General features: G+C 41.1%; 1 protein-coding gene across 1 annotated transcript in view; it reads right to left on the reverse strand.

Moving 5' to 3' along the window:
• Nucleotides 1–24,952, reverse strand: part of LOC139743973 (PR domain zinc finger protein 12-like) — a 31,845-nt gene extending 6,893 nt beyond the window's left edge. Inside the window, exons 1-5 of the mRNA XM_071654443.1 lie at nucleotides 24,808–24,952; nucleotides 4,292–4,464; nucleotides 3,674–3,829; nucleotides 3,074–3,185; nucleotides 556–771 (exon numbers count right to left, since the gene is read on the reverse strand). Coding sequence (XP_071510544.1) covers nucleotides 556–771; nucleotides 3,074–3,185; nucleotides 3,674–3,829; nucleotides 4,292–4,464; nucleotides 24,808–24,952 — 802 coding nt within the window. The remainder of the gene's footprint in view (nucleotides 1–555; nucleotides 772–3,073; nucleotides 3,186–3,673; nucleotides 3,830–4,291; nucleotides 4,465–24,807) is intronic.
• Nucleotides 24,953–26,587: the final 1,635 nt, after the last annotated feature.

Here is a 26,587-nt window from a genome sequence, read left to right on the forward strand (position 1 = left end):
CTACGACTGCTATATACTGTTGCTACATGACAAGAAAAATGATGTTACTGATAATCATAATGATGATAACTATGATATCACTGCTTCTGTTGCTAGTGCTGTATTACTGCTACAACATCTACTACTACTTTACTATCACTATTGCTATTACTACTATAGTGTATTACTACTACTATCTGTTGACATTAGTATTAGTATTAGTATTCGTATTAGTATTAGTATTAGTATTAGTATTAGTATTAGTATTAGTATTAGTATTAGTATTAGTATTAGTATAGTAATATTAGTATTAGTATAGTATTAGTATTAGTATTAGTATTAGTATTAGTATTAGTATCAGTATGAGTATCACTATCACTATTATTATTACTGTTACTATTACTATTACTTTTAACTTACTACATGTATTACTATTACTATTACTACTACTAGTAATTCTGCTACTACTACTGCTACTATAACTACTACTACAACTACTACTACCACTGCTGCTACTGATAAAGTCATATTTGTGATAATAGAGGTGGAATTAGCCGGGCTAGGCTTGAAACTGACCTGTGTGTAGTCTCGTGTGGTTTCTTAGCGTGGATGACTGGCTGAAGCGCCGGTGACAGAACTTGCACATGAACGGCTTCTCCAGCGTGTGAATGCGCATGTGCGAGCGGAGGTTGCTACGCGAGTTGAAGCCGCGCCGACACACCACGCAGTGCAGCCGGTTCGAGTTACTGCCGGTCGTGGCCGGGGGAGGAGGGTGCTCGCTCATCGTCTCTTCTGCTGGACGGAAAGAAAATTGAGAGGCTTTTTCAATAGTCACGTGATGAGAAAGGGGGGAGGGGGGGGGGGGGGGGAGGGACGAAGGAGGGAGAGGGAAGGAATAACTACAGAAAGGAGATGACAACTAATGCGAGATGGACAAGAAAAACAGTAACGATTGTGTATAAGCGTGTATGTAGGACACCTATGTGTTAATGAATGTTTGAAGTGTATGCATCTCTATCTATCCATCTATCTATGTCTATCTATCTATCTATCTATCTATCTATCCATCCATCTATCTATCCATCCATCTATCCATCTATCTATATGTCTATCTATCTATCTACCTATTTATCTGTCCATCTATTCATTATCTATCTATCTATCTACTGTATGTATCTTTCTATTTTTCTATGTACAGATGTATGTACGTATGTATGTATGTATGTATGTATGTATGTATGTATGTATGTATGTATGTATGTATGTATGTATGTATCTATCTATCTATCTATCTATCTATCTATCTATCTATCTATCTATCTATCTATCTATCTATATCACGTGTGTGTGCTTTTGCAGTAGGTGTGAAAACAAACGAAACCCTTGGCACCTGGTAATGGGTTTGACCGCGTGCATGACATATACAGTGTAACTGAATAAACCCATCGACTACGGGCTAGCTGAGATGAATTAGATTTATTGCGAAGAACTGAAAAATGGCGAAATCTATCAATCTTCCCTTCGCTACGCATATTTTACCCACACCGCATCCGCTAGATGGGGGGAAAGTTTCAAGCTTTGTTATAGCAGCCAAAGCAAATATGCTCTAATATCATATCACTGTATGTCATTAGTTATGGTGAGAAATGAAAAACCCAAAACAAACAAACGCAGAGCCGCTAGAATGGGGATATGTCATCAAAAGTCAATATTTTATAAATGCAAGGGGGCATTGTCTGGGGGTACAAAGGGTCGCCGGTTATCAATGGAGAACAAATAGAAAATCTTCTGCCACCAACAGAGAGATGGAGAAAAGAAAAAAAAAAGATATATGAGCTAAAGCTGTATAATACAGATGGAAGGTCAATGAATTATGGGATTCTGTTCAGTATCATGCAAGTCTATTATATTTCCCACTTAATGTCTTTCCCGTTTCCTCGCGCTCTCTCTCTGTCTTCGTATTCATCTCACCTTATCTCTCTTTTATCTATCCGTTTATTTATCTATCTGTCTATCTATCTATCTATCTACCTATCCATATCTATTTATCTATCCATATCTATCTATCATCTATCTATCTATCTATCTATCTATCTATCTATCTATCTATCTATCTATCTGTCTATATCTATATATCTATTTATATCTGTCCATCTATCTACGTGTATCTATCTATCTATCTATCTATCTATCTATATATATATACATATATATATATATATATATCTGCATATATGCCTATCTATCTATCTATCTATCTATCGATCTATCTTTGTATGAATTTGTATACAACTGCATCTATTAGTCTATCTTTTCTTTACTTGGTTTCGTAGAATTTCCTCAATATATATGTTTTTGTTTCCTCCATCCATCTTGTCTTTTTACTTCTAGAGCGAGAGAATTCCTACCACTCGCAGATATTGCAAACTCAATCTGTCGTCGAGTGAGATAAGAAAGTTGATCATGATAATTAATCTGACATCAATCAACCTAGTATTGCATCGTAGTTTTTTTGTTTGCCTCCAGCTTTTGTTTTCATCCATTGTTGTGGATTTGTTTGTTTTGGCGATTCGATCATGTTCAACTCGAATGTTGATGAAAAACGTAGAATTGAAAAAAACAAACAAACAAAAAAGCAAAAACAAAACTCAAACCCTATCAACAAACAGTCCATATACCTTTATAGGACCCTACAACAGAATTGACAGAATGAATTTGTATGAAGAACTTAGTGAAGAAATACGAACAACTTGCAGTATATTTGGAATATCAATAGATATAGAAATCGGCAATTATGCGGTCCCATTTAGATCATATTCACGTCTAAAATCTCTTTACAGTAGCCCTTTAATAGAGTCCTTCTATTCATCATGATTAAAATCAAATAAATTTTAAAATGATACGTCGCGCCCTCAAATCATCTGGTGGCAGCAAAGCGCTGCCACTCTCGATTTCAATTGTCCGTCAACCGCACCCTCTCACCCTCGCCTAGCCCCACCCCTTCACCTCGCCGTAGTGAAGTCATCCATCAACCGGGTCTCTCGTGTCCTCTTTCCCCCCTTTCCTACCCGGCAAGTGACAATCGGCACCGTACCTGTTGCTGGCTTTGTGCGCTGCTCCTGAACCAGCGGCCCGCAGGGGATGCCCAGAAACAGGTCGAACGATGACCCGTAGTACACCAGGAGCTCTTGGTCTGGTGGAATAGTCTGCATGGACAAGAATCAAAAGGAAAAGAACAAGTTGAAGTTGAAGTTGAAGGGAAGTTGCCCAACGCTGAAGTTCAGAAGTAGAAAACTATCATATAAGATTTCCATAAACCTCATGGTATTCAAAAATAAAATGAGGACAAATTTCGCTTCCACGCACTTGGGCGCTACTTACTGTCAAAGATATCTCATCAGTCCGTTCTCGCATCACCATAATTTATCACTATTATTATTGTTATTATTATTATTATTATAGTAGTAGTAGTAGTAGTAGTAGTAGTAGTAGTAGTAGTAGTAGTAGTATCATTATTATTATCATCATCGTCATTATTAGCATTATTATTGTCTTGCCATAGTCATCAATTACTTTTACAAATCAAAGTTCCATCTCAATCTAAACTTTGGAATGTGTCTCGAAATTCGAACCAGGAAAGAAAGGCTGTGTGTGTGTGGGGGGGGGTGGGGCAGCAGGAAGGCAGGTGCATCACCTTTGTAGCTCGGTAGTAGATTTCCGATCCCATCTGAAAGACCTCTAAGTTCTGCTCCTGCTCGTTCCGCGCGCAGTTCACGTGCGACATCCACGTCTGTGTAGCCTCGTCCGACGCATCCACGAAATGGACCAGTCTTCCCTCGTCGTCGAAGACCTGTCAACGGCGCAGTCATTAGCAAAGGGGAGAATAAGAGAAGGAGGGAAGAAGAGAGAGAGAGAAAAAAAAATAGACGTGATCCAGTAACAAACATGTTGATGCATTGTCATATTCTCGATCGGTCCTGCAACTATATGTGGTGCATCGAAAAATGACCGCTACTTGTTTGTTAAGTAACCGCGATGTTACCGCAGGGCAAGAAAAGAAAATCAACGAAGCAAAACAAGCGAACAAAAAATAACACATGCAGGAAACATGTTCAAAGCGATGCATATTTCTCTGATCTCCTCTACCAACCGTGTCGACACTTCGCCGGAAATTCTCTGGACTCATCGGTGATTTCTTGCAGGCACGTAGGTACATATCCCCTCCCTTACTCCCCCCTCCCCAACCCCATCCCACTCTCCCTATACGCCCTTATCCTCAGTGGAAAGCAGCAACAGCGTGACATCATATTACCTCCCACATGAACCTGTTGTCGCGGTCAGTCGGGATGTCCTGCGGTCTGACGATGCGGCCTGAGTAGGGACCCATTTCGGTCCCTTCCTTGATCCAGTCTGTGGAGAAGACACCTAGGATGACACCCGGCAGGGAAGAGGGACAGAGCGTGACCTGCGGCGGCATTGGGAGACCTGGATGGGGTATCAGAGAATGAATCACGATGATGGATTTGATTGATGGAACAATTGGATGATGGATAGATAGATAAATTGGTACACTAAGTGGGAGAAAGAACAATACTAGACTGAGAACAGGTGTAGAGAGAGGGAGGAGGGGAGTTCAGTGTAATTGTATGGATTGATGAATGCGTCATTCATTCATACGTTAAGATAAAGGATAATAGCAATGCTCGTTTCCGCACATCTGAATAGACGGATCAAGAAGTGGACAGTGGATATTTGGATAGACAAAATATTGATGCTTGTTTAGATATAACAAGAAAGAAGAAAAGAAAAACAAAATAAGAAAAGGAGCAAAGAACAATTAGCATTTGTTTTGATCAAGGAAGATATACACCTCTTGTGTTGAAAAAAAAAACCATGTACATATGATATAGCTCCTCCCTACTTTGTGTGTATAATCTAAGGACAATTTACTTCTAGTTAACAGGAAGGTGGCATGCGCTTCGGAATGATCTCAATTTCTACCGAGGCCAATAAAGATACTTTTGATGCATTATTCCGAAGGAAAAGTCACGAATCCGGGAGGCCATCAGTCACATTAGGAGGGGGATTACGGTTCGCGTGTGGGAAGAGACAGCCGCGAACATCGGCTCGACGCTGGAACTTCGGCCACCGGTGCGGCACGTTGGTGGCACGTCCGGGGGAGTTTGTTTGCTCCCGCGATTCCCGAGGGGTGTAAACATCGACGTTCGGTTGTCCCGCGAAGGGCGCACAGCGACGGCCACAATATTCCCGTAACGCCGTCGTTCAATGCAAACATAGCAGGTTGGCAGCCGGGCGAGGGAGGGAGGGATAGGGGACAGGACGAGGGGAGAGGGGTGTCTATTAAACAAGGGCTGAAAATTATAACGCTTTATATGGCGCCATGTATGGTCAGCCTGTCGCAAATTATCAGATCAGAAACAAAGATGAATGCAATGGAGTACGAGCAATGAATAACACGTAGCAAAGAACCACTACGATTATTTGTGCGGTTTTGTTCCAAGTATAAGAACATGGAGTACACTGCACACGAGTGAGATTTTCCAATTTTTGACAAAACCCATAAATGCTACTACTGTACTACCAAACTAAGGCAATTTGTGAGCTCCAACTAACGTTTTCCACTGGAGTGACCAACACTAATTGGCAATGAATAAGTCAAATCTAGGAAACACTCTAAGTCAAGAAAAATAAAATATAGTCTAGTGCGGAAAATGTCCTATGAAAGCAGAGGAAAGAAAAGACACTAAAGAGGCTTGAAACAGCTTATGACGCATTACCCTTCCATCTAACAAGAGGAATAATAAAAAAAGAAGAAGATAGAGCTCACTTTGTGCACAATAGAGTCAGAGTAACCGCTGTTACTTTACGGACTCGTGGAAACTCGTCACTCTTAAATATAGAGAGAACTTTTCACGGAGTAAATCCCGGCAGTCCAATTAGATTGATGAATAGTGTGAACACTTCAAGCTGATAGGGTCTCTCCCTACAGGGAGATGGGAAGTCTGGTGGGAACCCGCCACATGCTGGCATATGACCTGCTTTTCTTGAGGTCAGAGAGTCAAATATTTCTGTCTTTTGTGTACTACGATACGTATCTATACCTACCTACCTATCTATCTATCTATCTATCTATCTATCTATCTATCTATCTACTTATCTATCTATCTATCTATCTATCTATCTATCTATCCATCCATCTATTCATCTATCCATCTATCTATCTATCTATCTATCTATCTATTTATCTATCTATGGAGAGAGAGAGACAGACAGACAGAAAGATAGATAGATATAGATAAACTGAACTTCATGAATATAGCTTCATTACATTCTTCTTATACTTGTGTAGTTATGAGTGTATGTAAAAGAAGTATGTGTATATACTCTCTTCCACTTAATGGAAGTTCCACTTTTCAACTTTGTGGATCTATTGTAATCATCAGGACAATAAAAACGAAGAAACAAACAAACAAACAAGCAACGCCGATTATTTCTTTAAGTAACCATTCCACGTTGTTGTTTTAAGCTATAAATGATAGTAACCATTACACTTACTGATTGTTGTATTCTAAGTGAGGAAATAGTGAATAAATATCATAAAATATCTCTTAAAGACGCTGTTCAAGATCCTACTGCACATGACTTGAAATCTACGTTGTTGAGGCATCGCAGCGGTATGATTACGAAGCATGGAAGAGTTTGCATTGTTTATGAGTTTGTCATCTTTAAAGTTGGTCCATTTTGCAACCCTGACATATAGGTTCCTTTCATAAGCTGGTATATTTTAGAGGTAAGCAATTAAGACCTTTCCTTAGAATGATAAAACTTGAAACTTCATTATGATGGCGGGGATGATATACTTTACATTTCTGGTGAACTTATTCGGATCCCGAAGAAAATTCCAATAGTTATCATAGGTAATTAAAAGCAGAGTATTCTCGAGTGACATTGAGTTAGTTTTTCATTTCCTTTTGTTTTTAACTGTGGGCGTATTACTGGAAGTATTTTTTAGATCACATTTAAGGAGAACTTGTAGGGTATTACATTTTCTACACATTATGTGACTACAGTAGCATATGAGTAGAAAGTGAAGAGGGTATAATTATCGCGGTTGTTCTAGTCTTAACTACCAGAGCACAATGAACTATAACTTCACTTACCCCGTGGTGAACACTAGTGATAACGATTCAACCACTCTCTCAAAAGTCATCAATATTCTCTCGATCATTTCATTATCACTGAGGCCGTTGACAAGAACGTATTTTGATGAACAGTTTGGGCGTCATTCATATGAACAAAAACTGATGAACTAGTACACTTTGCTACCTTTGATGGCATATGGATATCATAGACATCATCTTTGCACAGGAACTACTGTTTTACCTCTGTGTGAAGCGCTGCTCCTTAGGTATATACTAATCATTGAAACAAGCGAGAGAGAGAGAGAGAAAATGCAACATTTATGAGGAGAGGAACACTTAAATACGTCATTTCGAACAAAGGCTTCGTGCAGCGTCAGCGATAGTTGAGGTGATAATGACATTCTAACAAAAGAACATGATTGGTCAGATCACATAAGGGGGATGTTGTTGTTGTTAGATGTAAAGGTAGAAAGAAGGGGGATGTCTCATGCTATAAACTTCACGTACGGGGATAATGCCGCGGCACAATAACAAGGAACAGACATGCTGGTGGGACGCATTTCGAAGAAAATTAAAGGAAGTTCGAGTTTCCAGTCTCTTCGGTTGTCCTTTATCGGGTTTCTTTTTTTTAAGGTTTTAAGGTTAAGATGAAATTGCTCAAGAGTGTACAGTCCTTGCTGCTCATATATTGTGACAAATATAAGGCGTAATAGCAGATCATTGAAGTTACGTGCATGTGTTGTATATGTGAATGTTATCGTGTGGATTTTGTTATTTTGATATTGTTGCAATTATTTTTTGGTAGTCTTTTGTAGTTTCCTTTCTCCCGAATAGAACTACAGGAATGACGATAATATCATTACTTCTTCCCTTCTACATTTTTCTTTCTCTCCTTCCTGTCAATCCGTATCTATTGGGTTTTTTTTTCTATCTAGTTCCCGTCTTCCTTATTATTTTCTCTTTTTTTCCTTATCTTGATCTTCTTGTTCTTATACTTGTTCCTCTTCCTATTCTTTTTGTTTTTGTTTTTGTTCTTCTTCTTCTTAAGCTCTTTTGTTGTCTTTGCCCGAATTGTCTTCTCCTGTGTGACACAAACCAATAAGGTGTCATTGTCAATTTGCTTCGGCCATTTAAACAACGCTGCTATCATTTTTTTTTTGTCCGGATCGCTGTCTGTACCACGACAAAATTGCGCGGTATCGGTTAACTCGCCGCAGGAGGATAGTAAATATTTATTGAATCTCGGAACGATAATTCGGTCTGACTCCTTACTCATGTTACGTGGGGGCGAGTTATGATATTCGATATCATTGCCCTCTAGTCTTCTTCTTTTGTCGGTTTTTCTTGCTCCGTCATACATCTAATGTCGTTTCTCCATTTTTCAGGTCTATCATAATTTCACGCTTTTGTTCAGGGGCTTGTTAAAATGTGATTTGTTGACCTCTTTGTTGTTGTTGTTGTTGTTGTTATTGGTGCTGGTGCTCTTATTTATGACGATATGATTTTGAGCATTTCATTTCTGGCGCGTTATTATCATTTGTGTGACAGATGAATTTGGAAGGAACACGTTCTACAGCTTGTCTACCTTCAGATTATCTTCCTGGGTGAGTCCTTCTGACTGTAAACAAAATTTCAAGCATCGCATCTTTAACAGACCTGGTTATTCGTCGAACGGATAAACGTGAGAAAGATGCTTCCAACACTATCTTAAAGTTGGCCCTTCTCGCTCCTTTATATTGTTTTCTTGAGATGGGAGATAGGAGCAGGGCACACAAATTGTAAGTTTGTTATGATATAGGGCCGAGTTCACACTGAAAGAGCGATGCGATACTTTGGTACGATGTCTGATCATGACGCCATTCGTTGAAGCTCGTGGCGAACGCGAGACAGCGAGAGCTTCTACTCACTATAGGAGACACGTCTGCCAGTCGGGTTTGCCATTACACGATTTCTTTATTACTTTCTTTCTTTTTGAAAGCAAGGGACCGCTGGAGCTAGGAAATTATGATTGTTGCGTTTTCGATATGAAAATAGTTAAATGGAGTGGAAAAGGTCAATCGATTGTGACGTGATAGTGGAAATAATATGTAGTACGGTGTACAAGGCGGCTGTGTTCCGTTTCGCGACTGCCGAAGATCAAAGGCGCAAGGAGCAATCGCGTGTATTGCAGTATAATTGTTGGCGTTGAGGGCAGTGTTCAGATGTTGAAAAATGTATTCCTAATTTGTATGTTTTCTTTTGTTGTGTTTTGTATTTTGTATTTTGTTTTGCAAGAGGGAGAGAGAGAAAGGAGAGATTCAGGGAAAGATCGATCGGCTTCATATTTATATTCAATCCACTGGAATACCACGCACGGCATTTGCTCTTTACAGCAGCATCGGTATATGATTTTTATGTGTGTGTGTGTGTGTGTGTGTGTGTGTGTGTGTGTGTGTTTACAGGAAGAGGAAGGGGGGAGACCTCATTAAAGAACATAATAAGGGGCGGGCTGCCTTAAAGTCGTTCAGACAAGAAAAGAAAATATGAAAGAATCGAATCTGATGCTCTTTGTAACTGAGCAATTGATTATGTTCAATTGCAACGGAAGCAGTCATAATTGTGAATACAGCAAACTATAAACCGAATCAGCTTCAGAGCAGTTTCATGACGTAGTGCATACGTCATTGAAAAGCGCGTTGTTAATGAACACCCTCGGCCAACATGCAGAAGAGCCCAACATTTCATAGCAAAAAGCAACACCTCAATATCAGGCCATGGTAAGCATCATAGTTATAACAGACATGGTAAAGTATCATAGTTATAACAGACAGTCAAATAACGATCAATCATTTTGATTATGTGACTGTTTTCAGTATGTCTTTCAGATGCGTATATTTGTCTGTTTTGACCTGTTTCAATAATTGAGACACTCTTTCCGGTTGCACGCGTGCGCACAAACACAGACGTACATAAAAACGCGCACACCATACATGGTTGCGCATCTTCGACGGTGCTGTCGAATTTCGACAGCAATTGGGCAATAAGGGAGTTGCTTGCCTCTGGTATCGCCACCATCACGAATTTAATACTCTACTGGCGTATGTTCACCTTTACCTAGTTGTACGCAAGTTCTTAAGATTCATCTTGGATCTATGATCATATTGTTGTGTACGATTTCTATGTTTTTGAGTTGTCATAAACAACTTTTTACTTACGAATGTATGCAAAAACGTTTAACTTAGTTCACTTTACTCTAAATTGATCTAAAACATGAATCAAAGGATTGGTTATCTCTCACAACATGCAGAAGTTGTTGAAAGCAAGACTGCTCTATACACGAGGCATTTGCCAAGATATGCGAAGTACAGCAAGGGAGGGATGGGTATGAACTTATATCTCCCCCCCCCCTTTTTTTTTTGGAGGGGATGAGGGGAGATAAAAGTGTGGGGCAGAGAAGGCTTGTTGAAATCAAACGTGATGGGTAGTGCGGAACACATAACCTATGCAATCTGTAATAAGTGCGGACGACATTGAATGGACATGACACGCGCACAACAGATCGCGGGCCCTACTAGGCCCATCTAGGAGCAACGCGAGGTCTGAATGAATGTGGTGTAAAGACTACGTGTCGTTTCTTCCATGACCTTGGTGAAGTACACTTGAACCCTAATGGTCCATAATTACCGCTCCGCCAGGCGTCCCTTTTTTCCGTACGGCTAGCGCGTCGAAAGTGAAAGTAAATGCTGCATAAAATATGTAGAACTTAATTTCCCAGTTTTACGCTACAGGTCGGTTGTCGCAATTAGACGAGGGGGTGGGGATGGGAGGGAGGGAGAGCAATAGAAGTGAAATGCAGGGAAATCATGTAAAATGAAAGACGGTTATGAATTTTCGAATGTGAGCTAATCAAACCAATCGTCTTACTCGCATGTTTGTCATGTCCGTTGGGAGGTACTCTTCATTTCGAATTGAACATACGACAATAGATCCCCGCCTTGTGTCCGATCGAATCCCCTTATAGTAGCGCACGACAATGACAGCAACCTGTAGTGTAAAGAGGATTTATGAACGCCGATTCGTTGTTGCTATGGTAATCGCTGCTAGCATAATTTTATGTCTGTAGCAAGTAAACTCAAAGAAGCCAAATGCATTCAACGTATTCTTGGGGGGGGGGGGGGGAGCGCGAAACCAGAATTTGAGATTATTATCCACTTTCTTGCTCGAGTAGCTCTCCGCCGTATTGATATTCGGTGCAACTTAGAAATGACAAATATTTTTGTTTGTTTTAGGCTGTTGGGGGAAAAATCCCTTCATTCTTGTCAAACTGACATACATGAAAATTGGACACCACAGACAGAAACCCTTTTCCTGTACTGGCTCGACACACCTGTGATGACACCTTCAATTTTTAAACATGACTTATGTGGCGAATATATTGGAAATGACGACATCCGAAAATCCGAAAATTACCTGTCAGTGCCAAATGCACATGATTGAGGCTCCCATTTCTATGATATAACCAAGATCGATAAGAAACTTAATTTTGACTTGAAAAAATACAAGTAGATGGAACTTTGAGAATGATGAAACAACATTACTGAGACTCAAATCCACCACAATACTACTTCTCCTTGTTTGTCTGAATTTCTTTGAGGATATCGGCCGTAAAAGAGAAAGTTGAAGGGATGATCTATGCGAATTAATCATTTGACATGTAGCACACAGGCCATAATATGCCTTTGTTATTATCATTGTGATATGATTGATGTTAATTACGCAATTCTAAATGAGACGCGACGGTGGTACGGTAAAAAATGAGTGTACAAGTAGGAGAGTACCAACTCGACAGGAAGTGCCCACAAGATTGTCAATGGCGGAAAACGCATCTATTCCAGATGTATGTGAGCTTGTAGTCTGGCATTGTTCAGGTCACTTGCATTTATAAAGCAAGAATTAAATCTCTACAAAGTGTATTTTGACAATGACTACCACTCGACTTTCCAACTATCCGGTTCGATATCCTGTTCTTGAATGATGAATTTCGTAGTTCGCGTCTAACCGGTCTTCGGAGACAATGATGCAGTGGTTTCTATGACGAGTTGATACAAAATAGAGTCTGGCAACAAAGACTACTTGTTAACTGGTCTAGTTTTGGTTATGTACCATGTTACTTTATGTGTCCTATGCCCTTATTGCCAATACGTACAATTGACGCAACACAAAGACGTGAGAGATTGCTGAGCGAGATTGGATACGATAACGATCGCGAACGTGACTCAGAAAGGAAATTTAAACGAACGACAGGAGGGAAAGAATTAAAGGCGTTGGAATTTGCATACTAACATTTTTGCTGCTCTCGTTGTGAATGATGCCAATAGCTTAATTTCTTTTTCTTCTGCAAGCGGAACAAGTAGAATGATTGGCGTTGGTCACACTGACACACACAAATGTACAGCTGCTGCCGGTAATGGTTCAAACGTTGTAAATTTTTGCGAGCTTTCTATGTACACATTTCCTGTTTTTACATTCATTTGGAATTGTTAGTCTCCTTGTCCAGGCAAAGAAAAAAGCTTGTTTGTTTGTTGGAGGCTCACATGCATGTTATTACTCTCCTACAATAAGCTATGTATGATCATGATTTTTTTTTTGTGACGATTTACACTCGGTAATGTTCAAAAACACGCCTTTAGATCAAAATGAAAGGCGATGTAAATATTCCGGCACGATACCGTGGAGTATTTTTTTAAACAAAGGCAGCTTTTAACAAGACTGCACACGTTGCGTGCGGCTCTACCCTACGCACACCTCACTACAAGTTGTTGCGTTATGCCACGAGTATTTCCACGGTCATGTGGACTCCCCGTGGAGAAGGCAGCGCAAAGAAGTTCAATAAACTTGCCCTTCAGCGCCCGTACCGACCTTCGCACTGAGCAGGTAGCGCGACATTTTATAGGGGTCTTTAGATTGTCAGAGAGTTACGACATGAATTTGCAATGAAAATTGTGGTAAAATCCGCTCAGTAGTGCCAAGGGGATGTACTAGGGTTAGCCCAAGATCAAGCCCCACCATTAAATGTTAAAGAAGAGCCTGCTTTGCTCAACATCCTAGTATGATTCTGCCAGCAACCGCGTATAGATCGAAACGGTTTTAAACCGAGCTCCAGTCAAGCACGCAACGTCCTTGCAGGGACGATGTTGAATTCAATTGTGGATCTTAATGCTTTTGAAGACAGAAGCACGAAGAGTAACACTAGAAAGAGAAGCTGCTAAAAAGAAGACAAACTATGTGGTAATCATGAGAAATCACTTCTACGAGAACAATATGAATTATATAAAGATTTAGGAAAACCTCCTACAGCAACCACCTGACCATCGAGACAAACTGATCAGTATAGAATCATTTCTCATCAATCTCCTCTCAGAGTTTTTCAGATGTTAATGGACGTATTTTCAAACACCCCATCCCCATAAACACGACTGTGATTATTATCTTAGTTAGGTGACCTTTATAAACATATTTCTATTGTTCTCAAACTTTAGACATTTCGCACATGATCAGTCGACATCTTAACAACATTTCCAAGCGGACACGTGAGTACGTGACTGCGTCTGAACCAGTTATAGTCGGTGACCTCAATCAGTGCTAAATTAGATATTGTCCAGACGACGTGATAGGTTTTACAATTACGGCTTTTAGAATGCGTGTATATTATGCAACTAATTTAAGCCTACGCATTGTAATGGTGATTAAAAACAAAAAATACACCCACCCAAGAATGTATGACTCCAAACTGAAGGAGTGGGGTTTGGTTACCATGGCAGCGCATCATGAAGTCCTGCGACATCTCATGTGTTTCACCTCGCCAAAATCTCTTCCCACGTATCACGTTGTAAGTCGACGAGTCTTTTGTTTGGGACTCAGCTGTGCTAGCCCGCCCTCTTTGTTGAGTCATGCACAGGGGAGGATCATGATACCCACATTTTCGTCTTTTGCTTGTGTTTCTTTGGCTTCTTATAAATTTCTCTTTCTTTATATACATGATTATATTTTTCGGACAAGTTTGTACTTGATTATTCACAATATGTCACGACTACCTACTGAGATACCGTCTATTGCCTCTTGTAGAGTCTTGTTTGTCTTTTCCGTTTCTTAAAAGATCATGCATTTTCCTCCCTTTCTCAAAACGCCTCTTTGAGAACGCTGCTTTGTAGATGGATTTGCTGTCAGTGATTTTCTCCTGTGTCCATACCACGGTCCGCTGAGCGTGAAGGGAGTTTGTTTTGTCCATCAGACGAGCACCATTACGTGTACTTGGTCAGCTAAGCGTCATGAAATCACAATCAGGCGGGTACTTGTCATAACACCACAGTCCTGGACTTTTCTTTTTGCAAGTGGACGAGCACGTGTGATTGTTTACGGTGTCGCGACGGTAGAACGTCCCGAAACTTTGCCGTGCGGATAGGCTCTCCCCGATGGATTCGCTGGCGGCCCGGCCACGTGGACAATACCTCGTATTGTTTTTAGAAGTGGTGACTTGTGCAACCCTTGATTCCTTCACACGGGCACTTTATTGATCTCCATCTTCCTTGCAGGGTGAAAACTGATTAGGAAAGGACTCGCCATCTGTTAAGAATTGTTGTCGCACCGTAGGATAAGCGATATTTCGAGACGATAAGATTTTAATTGAACTAATTGGCCAATGACGAGAGCGCCATCTTCGGTCAAAACGACCTGCGTTACGATAAAACTTGTGCCAGCTCATAAATTTCCTCCGCAATTGTCGATCAAAATCAAAACAAAATCTCGTAACTCCTGAAGTCCGGTAAAGAGCTTGTTGCTTGTATATTTGCGTGAAGAAAAAAAAACCCCAACGATCATCTGGAAAGAGCAAAGTGTTAACGAATCAGTCATTTAAACGCTGCCCGCAGCACATTCCCTGACAATAATGGCATCTTTGGTATAAAATCAAAACACCTCTTTACACATAAACGCAAATTTGCACACCAAGCGGTGAAAGTCGACGACTCTTTTGTTTCCATTTTACGTCTTAATTGCATGCACGTATATAGGGCAAAGAGTGCAAGTCATAGGTGACGCAAGGGGAATTCAGGTACGCTAGGCAACTAGCGACGTAAGTCGATCGTGTGGTTTAGTGATATTCTAATGTGGCCTGTGAAACGCGAATTAGAAAATGTCTCAGTGTGTGTATAAGATGTATTACCTACAAATACGAGCATTTTTGTGTCTTCCAAGAACTCTGTTGTAGTAGTCATGGTACAGCAGTAGTTAGGTTTACTGACTATGATGTCAAACATCAATAGCAATGTTAATTTCCCACCAAAAGACACCAAGACTCTGAAAAAAGACACCGAACACACGGTAGTATTCCAGCGTAGGGCAGCAATAAAAAAATACTGGTAGAACCAAGGAGGTACCTCCTTGGTAGAACTAGCCAAAGCCTTTACAGTGAACACGAATAAGCATTGTCTAGGCTCGGAATTAGGGCAACGTCGTAATTTCAAGCATCGTCACACTCATAAACTGTTATTCACAACGCATTTATCAGGAAACACCACAAGTTTCTGTTGCTAAATAATTGTCGTTAAGGGAGCTGAACGTAAACGCACATGGTGTGCCCGTCCCAAACTATAGAGAGCATTCAGAGGTTCGTGTGTGTTTTTTCTTCTTCTCCTTTTAGATGTCGTGCACTGGCCGGTTGCTCGAGATTGCGTCCCTCTTTATTTCTCATCAACCTCGTTTTCTTCCACGAGTAACTTTTTATGGCAATACCACCTATACTGACCAGAGAGACCTAGTTTTTTTTTTTTTTTTTTTTTTTTTTTTTTTACTGACACACTCTCTCGTATATCTGTCTTCTCATCATTACTATCCGGGCTTACTTCAACAGGAGCTCAGAACTGAAGTAGGTTTGTCGTATTTATTCAACCTAGGCACACCCCTTTCCAATTGCCATTGATAGAGCAAACATGTAGGTCTAATGTTCGTACGTGACGTTGGCAAAACGCGTCCGTCGAAACAATGAATAAGGGTAACACTCACTGATAGATAGCCGCTCTATCTGTGGGTTTGTCGATAGAGGTGTGTGGGAGCAAACAATCGATGTTGATGGGTCATGCTGGACCGGGAAGAAGGAGGAGGGGGGGGGGGGGGGGGGGGGCTCAGGGAGAGGCATGAGGGAGAAATTATGAGTTTATGGATATCCGATGCTGACCGCAGCGAGTTGATGTGTGGTGTCGTTTAGCAGGTGGGTGGAGTAAGTTAGAAAGCGATTTGTAGAGGAGCAGTTTTGCGTGCGGCCGATGCAGAACCGGAGGCCCGGCGCGGCGGTCACCCTCACTCACGTACAGAGAGAGAGAGAGAGAGAGAAATGAAAAAATGACAAGAATAAGATAACAGAATGTCTATTCCTCACAGTTCCTATCATCAAACGAAAGGAGGAAGGGAACAAGTCGATTTGCTTTAGTAATAGAGCGCGCGTGCGCTCAATGCCTCGCACGCACATGAACACGCGCGGTCAAGTTGCTCTCGCACACACACACGCACACACACACACACACACATTGGCGAAGTGAAAAATCACTTCGATCAGCGACAAAAGCAGAAGAAAAAAAAATGTAAAAGGACCCGGTAATTTAAACGTAAAACAAAAAAGTCGTTGGTTTTGAGGCGATCTGTGTAGTATGTCTCTTTGACAAGACTTGTAAGCACTGAACGGCAGCAACGCCTTGTTTTGTGATAAGTCTCGCATCATTAACTCGACCGTTTGGAGCAACAAAAGAAATCATCTTCGTGTTTCAGCCCGCTTCACTAATATGATGCGTTATTGTCAAGCACCCCACATACGTCTCCTCTTCCTTTTTCTTTTCGCTTGTCTTCCTCCCTATTCCTCTGTCTCTCCCCTTTCCCCTCTCCCTTTCTATCACCTTTACCGTGTCCCCCTCTCTTCTCTATTTTCCCTTTCTGCTACTCTCTCCATAGCACAGAATATTTGCAAGTAATAAGCATTTATTACATCAAATTGACGAAGGGAGTACGGTGCACTTGTAACGGCTCTTCCCCACACGTCTCATCCGCGCCGGTGCGGTGATTTGCGATTGTTTGCTGCTACTGCCGCGCGCCTCTGATTACATCTCTCATCTTATTGGTCGTTAGCGCGCAATACGCACTCTTTTGAGATGGTAATGAAATTAAAGAAGGAATCAACCTAAACAGCAAGGACTGTACATCCTTTATGCAAAATCTGTTCGATCGAAAACGAACGTCGGATAAAAAGCCTCTGTGCACGGAACAAATTCACCACCGGTATATTCTGAGTGATGAAATCAGAACATGCTCGTTATCTGTGGTCACTGATGCTTCGGAAAGAGCCAAAGGTCTCTCCCTCCCTCCCTCTCTTTTCTCTTATTTTCTCTCGATACATGGGATTAAAGTGATAGACACTTGCAACCACTCTCAACGCAACATAGGAAAGAGGAAAGGAATCTTGGAAATCTCAAAAAGTGCAAGGCGGAGATTGGGGGGAATTTGGGGCAGCAAATGTGTAAGACTAAAAAAAAAAAACCACACAACCCCAGAGTAATTAGGAAAGAAGCAAAAGCAGGGGGACAGAATGGATCGTCATAGAGAGGAAGGGCACATGGGGCAGGAGAGTTTGATAAAATGAGAGAGAGACGGAGTGGGAGGGGAGTAAAGAGATACAGAGGGAGAATAGAAAGTGAGAGAGGGAGGAAGAAAAAAGAAAAAGGAGAAAGGGGAGAGATAGATAAAGAGAGAGAGACTTATAGATAGAAAGGGAGAGAGTGAGAGAGTGAGAGAAAAAGAGGAGGGGAGAGAGGAAGAGAGAGCAGAAGAGAGAATCGGCAGTGTCACTGTAGCGACTGCTTCAACCATCTGTTTCGGGAAACTCCGGCACCAGCAGACGGCATATGGAGACTGGGGATTTTTTTTTGCCTTTTTTTTGTTTGGCGCTCTTTTTACAGTCCAGATGGGGGTTGGGACTTCGTATCTGTTTACTCCCCCGACAAGTCACGTACCATCTACTCATCCAGAGAAGAAGAAGGAAAAAATATTAATGTGCTTAAAAAAAAAAAAAAAAAAAACTTTTTAGGATAATCAGAGAGATTCTCCCCCCACATGTCATCAAATGCGATTTTCACTTTGCGCGATTTATTTTGTTTATCGTCCCGATTCATGAGCTATTATTTCATGGACGTTACCAATGTAATGATCTGGACGATATCGCACTTTTTCATGGAATTAATTATGATAATGTGACCCAAGGCGTATTCGCGCCTCTTCTGCCTGTAGCAAACTCCACGTTAGCATAGCTTGTTAATGTTCCATTCAAACTGTTTGTTGCAACGATGTATTGTAGGGAAAATACATAGAAATGGTACTGTCTTTGTTTTGTTGCTTCTAAGCTGCAAGAAAGCTAAATGTAAAAAACAAAACAAAAGAAGAATTAATTTAAAGAAATGCAACGTTCAAAGTAAGTTGGTCGGAGGTGTAAAATCATTCATCACGAAGATCAAAACTCCAATCATGTGCTACTATAAATTTTAAGAGAATTGAATGATTATATGAAGTGACGCTCAAGCCGTAACTTTTCAAATTACCAGGGTTGAAGAATGTTACTCTTATACAATATTACTTACTAATTCCACGAATGTGGAATTGATCCAAACTCAAGAATTTGGTACGTCGAAAGGGAAGAAGGATGATAAAGGATAGATATTAGACTTCAAGCAGCTTGAGCTGAGGTGGGAGGTTGATGTGGTGTAACACTCACAACACGAGCTGTTGTGTTGATGTGTAAAACAAACAGGTGATCACGACTTCTCAACGACGTCACTTTCCACTGCAGTTCCTCTATTCTAAAATACAATTTTAATCAGCTCGCTACTACGAGAGTTACGACAGAAATCGCCTGAAGTGGAAAATATTTGAAGAGTCTCGCGATACCTACAAACCAATCAACCTCTTAAAATATTTCTGCTTGTATCTATTGTGTGTTACGTAATCAGTGAGGGTGAATAACCCAAATACTTGTTTCATTTCCGACCTTTACTTCTGAGGGTGACGAAGTCATGTCTTTATGGTAAAGACAGCTTAACAGATGACCGGCTCACATCAAGTAGAATTGGAATAATTTTGAAATACTTTCGATGGGATGATGAAAATACAGTTTGCAAGCGGGAGCACACTGACTTGTTCCTTAATGGCTCACACGTATTACGTAATCAAGTAAATTATATAAGACAAAGTTTGTAAAATGGCATGAAAATGTGATGAAAAAAAGGTTGTCGAACTGACCACTTTTAGAAATTTTTTCATTCTAAATCTTACATTTTTTATTCTTGAGCATAGAATTGAAACATCAGATTCATTTCCTTTCAAAAAACCGGGAAACACAGCCTTGTATATTATGCAAAGGCAACGACTGGTTATACCACATCATAGCATGTCGAATTTGAACTATTAATTTGAATTAGTCAAGGCTCATCTCAATGAAGACTTAGATTTGACTTTTTATCTCTTTCCAACACACTTAAAAACTCAAAGAAATCCTTTAGATGATACCAGGAAAAAATCACTGAAAAATAGATTGATTTCATGTGATATAGATATCACCTTGAAATCTATTGCGCATAGCTTTGTAGTAACGCATGTTACGTAATCAAAAACAGCAAACTACCTTTTGTGACGTCACTGTTACCTAGTCAAAAGCTTACATCTTCTTTTTGCTTATAGAGCATATGCACGCGAGTCAATGTTGCCAATGATAAACTTTGATTTAAGAATGAGCAGTGATTAATAGTCTGGAATGTGAGTATCCTACGCGTACGTCACTGTAATACATTTAATCCCATAGGGTTTTGATTGACTTTGTTTGACCTAGTATTACGTAACCATAGTGGTGACGTCATCATTCACATAGCTCTGAATTCCTACTCACTGTAGAGTGGATAGAACAGCAGCGTACTTTCAAAAAAGAATAATTCTTGCGATTTAAAAAACAAATGAGAAATAAAACAAGTGATCGAAAGCCCCTTACGCCTACGTCAATACGTCAGGTTTAAATATGTACCAACTTGACATAGGCTACTTGACCTCATGTTACGTAATAATGATGGTGACGTCACAAGTATCATGGCACTGATATTGCAATATTGCAGAAATGGGGTAGAGCGGGGAATTTCAACACACAAGAAATGTAATAAAAAAAATGAAAGAGAAAAATTCAGATCACGTCCAGTGGTCTACACTTATGACAATAATCTACAATTCCAACCACGTTCCTTTGATATGGTTTTCGTGATGCGTTATTACGTAACAATGACGGTGACGTCACAGGTACCATGCCTCTCATATGAAAACTATGGAAAATGGTGACAAAACCAAGGAATAAGAAGAGATTTTAGAAATTGAAACAAATTGGCAAGAAAACGATGATACAGAATCATTCGTACAATAAACATGTCGTAAAAACTCAAATTCACACATTCATATACTTTTGGAGGGGTTACGCGGGTAGGAGATTACGTAACAACTGGGGTGACGTCATGACATGTGCCTTCACTTACTTCAGAATCCATTACTGGTCGAAACCCGCTTTTTCCATGATATTTGTGGAAAAAGAAACCGTAAAAATATATTTTACAGTAGTGTTGTGTCTTAAAATCGCTTTTACACGTAGAAAGGGTATTGCGTTGTAGATTCAGGCTTATATTGAGTGTGACAAATGACACGGTGTTACGTAACAACTATGGTGACGTAATAACAATTAGTTGGACTATTCGAGAACTCCATAGCGAACCATGCTATCGGGAAAATTGTTAATTCTAAAAGCGCCAGAGAATAATGTTTTGGTCAACTTTGCTGCTCAGTTTCCTTGATCACATGTGTAGATTGATTTTTGTAACATTTCTTTGAGTAATGCCTGTCAATTCGACCGTACAGTATTACGTAACCATAGTGGTGACGTCACTCCTCTTGCCAACTCTAATTTCGTGTGGAAACCAGCAAGTGTCAGACCATGAGAAAATGCGTTCGTCATGTATTTAATTATTCAATTCCGAAAGAGTAGAAAAAACCGCTTGATCCAGATGTATTCTATTCTTCACCTGTGGTCAACCTTCATGTACAAAAATGAATAACAATTATGGTCATATCTATATATCATATTACGTAACATGTAGGGTGACGTCATCTTGTTCTGTCATATGAAGAAATGATGTGCTGCAGCCAATTAATAAAAGTTCGCACCAAAAGACTTTGAAGACCATTACTCACGAAAAACCTCACCTCCCATACGATTTCGAAATTTGAAAGGATGATTTCCAAACCACTAGACACAAATTGCTCTGAAGTGGTAAGAACACGCGTGACGTCATTGTAATTACGTAACATTGGTAACTAATATCACAAGACAAGTCTTGGTAGCCTACACCTGTAAAGATGCTTCTGTATCTATTGCCGCTGTGCTCAGCATCCTTATTTTCTGCAAAGTCGCTCTGTCGGTCCTCTTTCTTAAAAGGAAAGATATTGCAATACTATTCTGCAGTGATGAGTGCCTCCTAAGTGCTAAGGGGTCTGAATGCAGGGATTGATGACGTCATGTTCAGCGGGCGTTAGCGCTTCAGCTAATTATATGAAAACAGTAGGCTTTGGATAGACATATTTTGAGACTGCGCTTCGCGAAAAAAAGTATGTAATGCCAGTTGATTTAAAAACAGTGAAAAGACTATTTTTCTTTCTTTTGAAGCGCTGAAATTAACCATTCTCGTGGAAAGGGGCATGAAGATGGCAAATGACTCATTAAGAATGGGCCAACACGGATTAATTCATTGGCAGTATTCATAAACGGATTAATTCATAAACTTATATGAACATAAAGTGACAGACAATTTTAGAATATATATGCACGCATATTTCATTTTTTCAACGCGCAGGAGATATATATATATATATATATATTCATGGTATATCAAACATTATGCAACAAAGCGATTGCATAAGGTATAAGTTGTAATTGTTGAAATAGATTTAAGAGTTAAGCTTCTCTCCTTTAAAGAACTTGATTGGACTTGAGTGGACTGATATTTGCCAGTTTGATATTCCTCATTATCCTTCTTCTTTTTTTTTCCAAATTTGTTACAGCTTTCAAAACAACAGAAAAGAAAGTTAGTGAAACCATCGACGAGCTTCCCAACACCCGGATGGTGCTAGCCATCATCCCAATAAAATACAAATCTAAAGAAAAAGAAAGAGATATCTCCGATGCATCTTCTCTGAAGAAATTGTTTTTCGTATCTACCGTTAAACAAACAAACAAAAAATCCCTGAACGAACAGTGCAATAATTTGTGAAATATCATCAGGTCCATATAAACGCCAATCTTAACTGGATCCACAACAGCAACTACGACAATAACAACGAAACGCACATCATTTTGCAGGTTAAAAATGTTCGTTTTTAAGACAGCAAAATACAGGACTACTAGATATTTAGTAGTTGTCAGTAATCAAGAATTGCTCAGGATTTAACAGCGAGGAACGTATCACCAGCATGATACAACTCACGAGTTATTATTTGAGTTCAGCATCTGTGGCGACCACGACTGTTGCGCATCTAGCGAACAAACGTGTTGTACTGTAACAAGTGATGTGGGTTAGAGTCACATGGCCTCGCTGGGGTACATTTGGCTTTACTCATGGCTGCGGAGTCAATTTGCATTCAACAGCTTAAAGTTAGATACCATATGCTCCCGGTGTCCATGAACATTTTTCCTTTGTTTTGAAGTAATGGCAATGAAAACGATATTGTTTTACCACCGAATCCAATGCCGGCTTCCCCGCCCCTCTGCTTTGGCGCGGCATTGTCGTTGTCCTCCCACGCCCCGAATTTCTGCCTGCGAAAATCTTAGCCAAGAAGGACGGGCGATGAATCACATTGCCGTCGTAAAACTTTATATGGCTGGAAATTGTTATCACAGTAGCGCTGTGTCTGCCCACAACTTGTTCAACGGAGTTGGGTAGGGCGGAGGTGCAGGCATGTAACTCGGACCGCCACCACAAGAGGCTTAGTAAGGCTGGCTGCCCTTTCCACCCTCGTCTCCAGAATATGCTGAGTTTGATGTTCGGATTTGTCAGACAAAGACTTATGGAACTGAACTGGTCGGGAGATAACGGTTGTACGACAAACACCCTGCAAACTTGCTCCAGGATACGCTACTCCCGCTAATTTAATTCACATTGCGAGAAGAACGAGCGTAATCGTAGATTACATCTCTTAAGACGCTCCCCTTTCCCCACTCACATCTGATCGCTGCAATGCCGGCATTACAATATAAATACAGGTTTTTGGTCATGCCCGCAAAAATAGGGAATGGCACGTTGCGCCTGGGCAGCAGGTGGATCGAGGCGGACATTATTACAGGTGAAAAAGACCAGACCATATCAGTTACAATAAGTTTGCTTAAACGACCATAAGATATGACTACGTCGCTTTGGACGCCTGAGGCGTGTTATTCCTTGACATGAATAATGTATCTGCTTTGGAGCCGCTACATTGACTTCATTTTCAGAAACAATTATTCGTCCCGACTACCAGGAACAAAAAAGCAGGGAGCTTTCTCAAATATACTTTGAAGCCGATTTGGACGCGTTGATTTGTTCGCTGTTCGCATCACTTGATCTCAAAGCTTTTATTCAATGCACGTACCGGGTGGGAGGGGTCACATCGAAAGTGTGCGCGACTGCATGCGCGTCCAAGAGAAGAGAAACACAAACGATCTCGGGTAGAAACTATCTCTCCTGTTCTTTTCTTTTTCTTTTTTTTTGCCTGCAAAACTCTACCAAACATAAAAAAGTATGCTCTTCTGCCCGGTTTATTCATGCGCCACCTTAACTTTCATTTCTGAGTATAGGTAGATCCCCAGTCTGCAAACAGGACATATTTTACTAATGTCGCCTCTTTGCCCCCTGTTAGAGGCATGGTCTTGTCTTCGTTGCGAATAGTGTGCCAAAGTACAATATAAACAGTTTATGATGACTTTTTGTATATCATTTCTTTCATTTAAAGAACGCTGCTACCATGCATGCTGTGGATACCAAAGAAGAAACTCACACTCAGGCTGTCTAGAAAACACGGTAATACATGAAATGGATATACTCATGGACTTTTAAAAAGTTACTTAGACAAAACGACGACTATTATCACCATTGTCTGCTGGTTGACGATTTTCGACAACCTTGGGTGGCGAAATTTCGGCACAAGGAAACTTTTTTTAATTTGTGGCAACAGGTGGGGAAAATAGTTTGTTTCGTATTTACGGCTGTTTTTACTTTCCCGTAGGTTAAAAAACAGTGAGGTAACTGCCATTTTGGACTGAGTATATGCTTCTTTTTTTCTGTAACTGTGGGGTGTCGACATGCCATTGACTCGTCAAAAGCGATGAAAATTTGCCCAAAATCGTAGGAAATCGCACTTGACAAAATTCATAAGACTTTTTCAAAGAATATTTTCTTTTTGGAATAAAAAGTAGTGGTTTTGAGAAATTTAGGCTATCATGTGTCAGTCATTTTTGCTTAAAAGACGGTTTTCTCTGATAACGGGGTAAAGGTACTAAAATGTGTGACGAGAGAAAAAAAAGTTTAGGACTTACCTTTCTTCTTTTCTAGTAGCTGGCGAGCCAGGGTGTTGCTGTCGGCCGGTAAACTTCGGCCGTTCAAGTCGCACCACTTGCCGTAGAGAGCGTTTCGAAGCATCTCTTGGCTGATGTAATCGGGGGAGGCTAGACGTCTGTCCATTGCAGCTGTAGTGGGACCTGCAAAAGCCAGGTGAAGGCAGCTCAGTTGTGAGTCAGTCTGCGTCGAGCACTTGTTTATATATCTGGCTTTCAATAAAACCTGTGCCTTTTCGCCGTTCAGTCACACCACGGCGTAATGAGCGGCAAATATGCTCGTAATAAGCCCAAAACTACGGTGCAGCGTCGAACAAAGAACTCTGTTTCCCCCCAATTGAATATAATAAGTGTCTCCGATGATTATTATGTGGCATATCAACTGGCAGACCTTTTTAGCGAGCTCTCTGGCTGCTCGCCGTACTCTTGACGGGCGAACCGCAGCTGCTGCTCGCGGCCAACCGTGCGCTTCTAGCCGGACGCCCGCCCTGGACAAAAGTCGATCGTGTGTTCTGATTTCAATGGTGAAGCGGGGAACATGATGGATCGTCGGCTGCCTGCCACTGCTTGTTCTAATAGCTCAATTAATATAAATAAATAACAAAACGATAAATGTTTTTGGGGGCGTGTGTCGCTTGCGCGGCTGTGGCATTAGCCACCAGTTAGTGACTGTATGAGTGGTTGGTCCATCCAGACGCTGTTTGCAGAAAACGGCATCACGGCCGAAGCCTGGTTTGGTTGCTCTACACTCTAATGCCGCTAGGAAGCGGCCGCCCGGCTGGTGGCCCAAACAATGCCACAAAACACCCGAAAATCGCACATGTGGACCCAAGAGACTTTCTGCCTTTTGGGTTTTCCTCGCGCTCTGGTAGCGTCGGAGCGTCACGACAGGGCCCGGGTTGTGTACGGCTCATGGGAGACGGCAAGGCCTGCCATTTGGCTTATTGTCGACGCAGATTTGGCGACCAACCGAGACCATCCAGTCAGCCAGGCGAGCAGATCGACGAGGACGACTCTGACGCCTCTTTTGTTCGTTACCAATTCATTCTTCATCAAGCATAAATTGAAACACCAAGATTTCAGCGATGAGTTTTAACTAACCAGCAGCCGGGCACTCCCTTTTTCCCCCTCGCCTCGAATCACAACAACCGGGCGTGGCTTGAAAACCTCGCTACGAGGCCCAAAACCGTGCCCGGTTCAGAGGAAAACCAAATAAAATTAGGCAAATCTAGCATCGCTCCCACCTGGCGAGATGATCAAAAAACAGTGTTCAATCAAAGGTGGGGGGACCCATCCCGTGGGTCTTGCACGGACGGTGGGGTGTCGAAATGACAGGACTCCCGTCGGCACACCCATGACGCTGCTTTCGCACACAATGGCCGACAAAATCGGCACAACTTTCTCCTTAGAATACACAATTGCAAGGCAAAATTACAGGCTTTTAGGGCAAACATTATGACTCGGACGCTGTTTAGAGCTTATAGCGGGTGATAGAAGGGTAACAGGGAGACTTGGGCCACTTCTATATTTCAATTAAGACTTGGAATGTTTTTCGGGAACAAAGAGATTGTGGTTGCAAAGATCGCGCGGCGTCGGACGGCAAACCCAGACGCGAGGCGTAATAAAGATCTCTGCGATCGATCCGCACCAGGCCTGGTCGGGGCAACGCGTCCTCTGCACCTTGCGTGATAAGCGAACTGCGCTCAACAGGTGGAATTGTTATATCACGCAATCTTTGTTACAGGTCCTATCCTTGTGGAAC

The sequence above is a fragment of the Diadema antillarum genome, unplaced genomic scaffold (assembly GCF_040938485.1).
Source record: "Diadema antillarum isolate AM-2024a unplaced genomic scaffold, OU_Dant_1.0 scf00000035, whole genome shotgun sequence".
Classification (NCBI taxonomy): Eukaryota; Metazoa; Echinodermata; class Echinoidea; order Diadematoida; family Diadematidae; genus Diadema; species Diadema antillarum.